Raw genomic sequence first — 7740 nt, forward strand, 5'->3', positions numbered from 1 at the left:
CGAAGCCATGTATTATAATGAAAAATTATTTTAGTTAGAGCTTCTAAAATATTGTTATAATATAGTTTTAATATTAAGTTAATTTGATTAAATATTTATAATTTTTTAAAATCATAAATTAATAAAGTTCTTACAGTGTATTTGAATAAAAATCAAAAAAATCCTATTTAAATCAAAAAAATCTGATTATTTTGATTGAACAGCCTTCTGATTTGAACAGCCGACCCAATTTTTCGGGTTTACCACCACTAATGTTCAACTCCATGTCATTTTGAAACAAATCCAGAAGACAAGGGATCAAGCATTGGGCGAAATTTGCCTTCATGGAGGAATTTTTGATGGATTTCCACGGTTAGTCTGACGCTCCAGAGATATCATAGCTCATAAGTTTATATCGGATAATTTTATAATAAATAAAAAAAAATAATATTAGATACTATTATAATGAACTTTTAAACTATTGACTTAACTTCTTCATTTAAAATGATGCCTAACACAGGCATGGGTGTAAATTGCTGAATTTTTCCCCGTTTCATATGCTTCTTACTTATTTCCGACTTCTTTAAATCACGGGTCCCTTAGTGGGTTGATCGTAAAGACACACGGTTCCCAGCAGAACACAGAAGTCAAGCATCACTGGCTCTGCGGTCAGTTAGCAGGTTTGTAACCACTTTGATCAGGCTGCGTAGGGACCGAAGGGGTGCGGTATCGATACTCGTTAAGCTGTTCTACCATAAAATGCGCGCAGACTACCAAAGAACGGGAGCCATCCTCTCTCCGCAGAGGATCGAAATTGCAATGGCCTGTCTTCGGATCATCCTCAGGGATGTTTCCCAGACCGTCGCCAATAGCCCATTGTGCAGCTCTAGTGTGCCGTAAATAAAATACCTGCCCAAAAATCATCATGTATTACTGCAACAGTATCATTTTGTTATTATAAATAATCCGCTTTATTTTTAATCCATTAAACTGAATCAATCCTATCTTACAATGTTGATTTCTTTTGGAATAAATGATAGAGCAAATATATTTTTGTTTTCAAATATGGTATTCTAAACAGCAGTTTGTAAAATAAATAAAGAAAAGTTTTTAAAATTTAAACAATAAAAAAATATTTTGTGAAGATAAATTATGTTTTTTTATTCTGTTATGAAAATTTCAAATATTTTGCAATTGAAAGTCTCAAATTCAGATAATCTTATAAAACAGTGACTTAACTGTAAATAATATGTAAGTTATTTTAACCATTGCATTTCAACAAGTCAGAATTATTTTTTTTAAATCTTTATAATGTGTTTTTATTTTTCTGGGTGTATTTAAAGCAATACAGTCGGATTTCTCTTTAACGAACTTCAATTTTGTGAATTTCTTTATTTTGCGATTTTTTTTCGAGGTACGAAGAACATTTTGGAAATTTCTTCGTAAAATAACTTCCAAATAGCGAAGTGAATTTTCTTCAAAATCCAATTTCGCAAAATATTTCAGAACATTTCAAACTAGTTAACACATTTTATATGGGAAATGACCATGAACTGACTTTTGCAGCCACTTAAATTTTAGAGAAAGAGGTAAAATCTTTATCTCGTTTCATTTGCATTTCATACAGGAATCCATGCAAAAAAATTAATTTACGAGAAAGTATAACAGAAATTTCTAAAACATGAAACTATGATGTTACAGATCTTACTATTCCTAACCGTTTCGCTAGAGCTGGACTCTTAGTCAGTGCGGAGAATTTGGAAAGTACTGAGGATGATATTCCTTTAGAACTAAAAAAATGTGAGTACAGCTAAGAGAGAACCACGAAATTAACGATGATGTAGTACTGATGAATGATTTTCTTTTTATTGATCCTGAAGCCACAGAAACGTTAACTGAGTTGGATATTTCGGACAGCGGGAAAAATAAAAACACAGCAACAAATTATGAAGAAGACAGAAATGCTGAAGAGATCACCAAACCTTCCTATGCTGAAATGATAAAATCATTTGAAACAATTTGATAGTAGATAATAATATGTATCTATTTTAACTATGTCTAGTGTTTATGAATTTAAAACCTATTTTGTGTTCAAATGGTGATTTGCTATTTAACGAACTTATTGGGATTCAGTGACTTCTTTAATTAGAGGTTCAACTCTATCTGCATAAAAAGAAAAAAGTATCTAAAAAGCATTTTTAGTTTTGAAGCATATTAAGTTAGATTTTTATATGCATTATGCAGGGCGGGCAAATAGGAATTCAGTGGTTCATGAAATGCCCATCAATTGTTCTGCTTCTACTATTTCAATCAGGATTACAATTATTTATCACGCCAGCTTTATTTTGCTTGCCATATAAAAGGTTTAGAACAAAATAATTATAGGTACATCAAAACATCTAAATATTCTTCTTTAAAATATCCTGATAGTTGTGAAATACAATTTCTCATTTTAATATGAATATCTTATTAGATATTTAAAGGTGCAAATAAAAACGTTATAGATATAAACAGAATTTATATAAAAGAATTGGAAATTTAAAAAAAAAAAAAAGGATTTTATCAAATACTAAAGGTGGCAAACCCTTCCCTTGCATATTCCTACATTTCGCTCTTCCACTATACACTACAAAAATTCACCACAACCCTGATCGGGGAGAAAATAAATGAAAATATTTATACTGAAGAGGACGCTTAGTAAAAAGTCTGTTATTGTTTACAGTTTTATTTCAATACAAAAATAAAATTCTTATTCTAAAAACATTGTATTATAATTTCGTCTAAGAAACACTAATCATATTGTTATGCATTCTTATTATATGATACCTCGATTAAATTTTAATATATATATATATATATATATATATATATACACAGTCGGTCCTTTATTTAACAAAGTCGCTATTCCTGATAAGTTTGTTATATGGAAAATTTGTTAAATAGAAAATCACCTTTTGAAATATTTAAACACAAAACAGGTTTTCAATTCTTAAACAACACTAGACATAATTAAAATAGCAACTGATACACCTTTATCTTGTTAACTAGTATCTACTATTTATGTACAAATTTATTATAAAAGTAATTTTAATCATACAATACCACATGCGTTCTTAAGTTTAATTGCTAGTGATAAAATTTGTTATTTTTGTCTGAGTTTTTTCGTTTCAGATGCAAACAAAAAGGGAAAAGGATTTTACTGCTTTCTCTAAAAGTGGTTGCGAAAATAAATTCAAGGTCATTCCACCATAAAATGCGTCAACAAGTTTGAAATATTTTAGGAAAGTGGATCTCAAAAAAAAAAAGGTCGTTAAATAGAAAATTCACTTTGAAATTTGGGAGTTATTTTACTCAGAAATTTCCAAAATGTTCTTGGTTCCTCAAAAAAATTTTTTTTTTTCGCAAAATAGAAAATAGAGAAATTTGCAAAATATAAGTTCCTTAAATAGAAGTCTGACTGATAAATATAAAGTTTGTTCAACTATTGACTTATGCAGATGGCATTGAATTAATAGGATGCACCCAACAAACTTTTACCAAGCTTGAGCCTTCTGTTAAAACATTGGATTAATTCGGATAAACTTCGGGAAGAGAGTAATTGAAATTTCGAGGACTGGACTAATTATTAGACATATGAAGGTATCAGACCAGGGCCGTCTTAATAACACACAGGGCCCACGGGCACAAAAATGGTTTGGGACCTTAGAACAGGTCATACCGCTTGAAATCGAACTAAAAAATTTCACATACACAAATAAAGCATTTTTAACACATGCAATTGTTTGAACAAATTTAAATGCATTTTGTTTTAAATACACTTAAATTTGTTTTTAGTAGACACAAAAAAACTGAATTCACATAAAAACGTCATTGGAACGTAGAAAAACAGATTTCGGTTGATTTCTTGGAGATAAACTATTCAAATTATTGTTGCTTGCATGATAATCAATCACTGCATGATAATCAAAACAAATTACACACTTTATACAGTGTTTTCCCTACAGCGCGAGAACCTCGCATATTTTTTCTTTTCTCGCATTAAAAAATTATTACCGCGAGAAATTCGCGCATTCTATAAATCAATTTCAAAATTCGTGAATTTCTCGCATTTTGGAAAAAGCCTCGAATTACGCCATTTAGAATAAAATCCGTTTCACTTTTCTTCCTGGATCTTTCATTATTTTCAACATCTGCTCCGTTTTCTAATTTCCCTATTTACCATTATTGTTCAGAACCTTTTTGAACAACAGAGCACAACCACGGAACCACTTTCAGAACACATTTCTCTAGAACCACGTGTTTACCATAGGTAACGTTTCTTCATGTAAAACGTTCCAATTTTTAAGTGCTAATGTAAGATGGACAAATACCTTGTAAAGGCAAAATCTTTTATGATGATGCACGAAAAATATTCAATGCTTTAAAAAATAGAAGACGTTAAAAATGTATTATAATTAAAGAAAAGATTTTTTTTTCAAGAGTTTTTGTGTTTTTTTAGTTTTTAGAAATCTCACATAACTTTTTGAAATCTCACCCTGTTTTTGAGAAAGGGTGAGAAATTCTCACCCATTTTTTTTGCTATGATGAAAACACTGCTTTATACAATAGAATATATTTCATTTAAAAAATATTTAAGGCAATTTTGTTTATTTTAAAAAATACAATTTTTAAAAAAATTCCATTCTCAAGGGCCCCCTGAGAGCCTGCTACAATTAATAATGATATAAAAACCATAGGACAACCACATAATTAATAACAGAATAAGGATGGCTAATAGGTGTGAATGAGGAACCAACTGAAATCAAAGCTTAATTCCATTGAAATTAATTTATAGTATAGAGGTTTATTGTTGTTGTTGACGTATGCCATTTAGGCAGAGGGGGTGCGATTGTTCTTGGATAATTCTTTATGGCTGCAAATACTACCCTTCAAATAAATCTGATAAAAATAAACTACTAATTTTTGAAAGAAAAATGCTCAGAGCTATTCTTGAAGCAGTTAAAGAAAACCATGTTTGACAGATTCAGTATAATTACGAATTATAAAAAAAATTTAACAGGGTGAGTAGCCAAATCTTTCAACAAAAAATAAGCAGCTTTTAAGTACTTTTTAAGCACTAAAAAACATTTTTAAGCGACAAAATAATTTTCAAAGACTTTGCATGAACATGCTATAATAAGTAATTTCTGACAAAGAACTCTTTTCTTGATTATATCAGCCATCATAAAAAGATCGTGTGGTTTTTCAGTTCGATTTCAGAGGGTGGAAAATGAAGTCTGAAATGGAGAATATCTTGCAAAATGCAACTATGCTGCATAACAATAGACGCATCTGCAGACCTGCAAGTATTTCAACAAAATTGTAAAATGATTGGAGTTTTCAGCTTGAAGGTTTGCCGAGATGCAATGTGTTTGATTGAATTATAAAAACCTAGAATAGAACAATGTGAAAGCCACGCTTTTGCATAACACGTGATGAAAATTGACACGGTAAAAAAAATTTTCCTTTTTGAAAAGGGAAAATTAAGCACTTTTTAAAAATGCTACGCACCATGTTTTTAGTAAATGACGATGAACAGGAAAGAAATGAAACAATGTGATGTCCTTTATTTTTATAACATCATTAAAAAAGATTGCAACAAACTCCTATACATCTCAACTTTCTCTCTAAATATTTCTTTCTCCTTTCGATATCTCGAGGAAGTTCGTAATGTGGTATCAATATTGCCTTATAACCCAGTTTTTCAAGTTGTCTCATCTTCATTGCCGTCACGCCCGTTCGGTGCCTCGAACGGTAGGCAAACGAATACGGAACTCCCATCACGAGGCATGCCCATTTTTCTTCTTTTGGTGGGGAAAATAAAATATCTTTGTCACATGACTTCTGATCACCAGACACCCGAATAACTATGTCGGGTGAAAACATGTGGGGCAATGTATGCTTCACCTCGATATTTTCTTTCGACGTAAATGCAGAGAGTGTTTCCCCGAGAAGCCGGGTGAAGGCGTTTTGCTTTTTCACGTCGACACTCCCCCTTCGTTTTTCCAGAACAGTCCAGAAATGTCTACCCAATCTGTTCCCAGTGTAATCCTTGCATTCGATTTCCGTACAGCAGTCCACCTCTGCAAACGTCAATTCCGTTTCTGGAAAAGCCAAGATGCATTTCTGCGCAAAATCAGAGTCCAGAACGACATTCAGAAGCGTGTGGTTATAATGACCGACATAAGAGTAATACAGTGCTATGTATATTAAAATTCTAGGCTGATGTGCTATTTCGTCTCGTCTGGATTCTTTCCGTATTTCGGAAAAAAGCAACGAGTTGAATTTTTGTGGGGGGTGGTGGTTGAAATGGGACAGACACTGTAACAATTTCATCATGTCTTTCAGACGTGCACGTTCGATAGTGGAGCATAATCTTTCCACTATAGAATCTAAGAGTAGTGGATGATAAACGTGGCATTCAGACGCCAAGAGAGCTAAATGGATACACGTGTGGACGTCCCATCGACACGTGTAAGCTGTACATTTGTGTAGCAAGGGTATGTACATCTCTGTATAAGAGAGTTGGATGCTTTTTTTTAAAAACTTCAGCAACGATACGAGCGTCAAATTTTTAGCCACTTCGATTTCGTCAATGAATCTTTCGATTATAATTTTTATGACAGAAATGTCATTCAGTTTATTTTTAGTCTTGAAGAAACCCAAGCAGACGATTCCCAACTCGTCGATGGAAATATTTTTCACCACTGGTACAAGCCTCACTTTCAAAGATTCCGAAGAATCGAGTCGCAGCTCCCTCTGCAGATTGATGTAAAACATGAGCTGCACCATCTCGGCATCGGTCAAACCGCTCAGTCTCTGCAGTAGGTTGTCTATCATGTTCCTATTATACTGCGATATCCTATTCAGTCTCAAATGAAACCAATAGTCAGCCACTAACAGTTTTTGAGATGTACTCCAAGTTGGCAATCTCTTGACGCACTCAGAATCCAAACTGTTCCAGAGAGCTTTGAAATTGGGCGTCCATGTTTTGGGAGTAGGAGGCAAGCAACACAACAAAAAAAGGCATTTTAAAAGGTTTTCATCTGATAAACTAGGAAGACGTTTGATTAGATTTAACACTGGTAAAGAAAAAGGACCCTCTTCTAAGTTAATGTTTAGAGACATGCAATGCATAGTTACCTTTGCGAATTCAGAGAGTTCTTTATTGCCTTCTGAATAATCACTCACGCCGAATGCAACTGGTTGTTTGACTGTCGATTTGGCGTATGCAGGAATCGTCTGCAATACCTCATGAGCGTATTCATTTTCTGTCTCGCGAAAAGATTTTGCACACAAGCCGATCGAAAAATGAATTCTACCATAATGTTCCCTGCACAAATGTTGCAATTTGAGAAGGTTTAAAGAATTGATGCTGTGCTTCAACATGGTGTTATGTAAATACATACATTGTACTCGCACAGAATAAGATAAAGTTTTAGCACACAATAAAGATAAACAGTTTAAAAACCTCATAATAATAATAATAAATAAAATTCTAATAAAGAATTACTTTCACAATATTTTCGAGAGGACTAGGTTCATTTTCCATCTTTTTACACCCTATATTTATTTTAAAAAAATAGTGTATTTAGAGCAAGTAAGTGCTAAATATATTATTTAATGTGTTACGTGTATAAAAAATTCAGCTTATAGCTTGCACAAAGTAAACAACTGCTGTCAGAATGTAAGCTGTAAGTTAGTTTTGTTCACTGACGTAAA

The 7740-nt window shown here is 32.5% G+C and overlaps 1 protein-coding gene across 4 annotated transcripts in view; it reads right to left on the bottom strand.

Moving 5' to 3' along the window:
• Nucleotides 1-7650, bottom strand: part of LOC107450835 (gamma-glutamylaminecyclotransferase C) — a 54784-nt gene extending 47134 nt beyond the window's left edge. For 2 of the 4 annotated variants that reach the window (XM_087153383.1, XM_071184119.2), the window contains exon 1: nt 7532-7650. In XM_087153383.1, coding sequence (XP_087009509.1) covers nt 7532-7570 — 39 coding nt within the window. In that variant the 5' untranslated portion in view covers nt 7571-7650. Of the gene's footprint in view, nt 1-7161 lie in introns of all 4 variants that reach the window. The other 2 variants (XM_071184118.1, XM_071184117.1) reach the window with 2 other exon arrangements.
• Between the last annotated feature and the right edge of the window lie 90 nt (nt 7651-7740).

This window comes from Parasteatoda tepidariorum, chromosome 10 (assembly GCF_982258835.1).
Source record: "Parasteatoda tepidariorum strain Cologne lab strain chromosome 10, Ptep-v5.0, whole genome shotgun sequence".
NCBI lineage: Eukaryota > Metazoa > Arthropoda > Arachnida > Araneae > Theridiidae > Parasteatoda > Parasteatoda tepidariorum.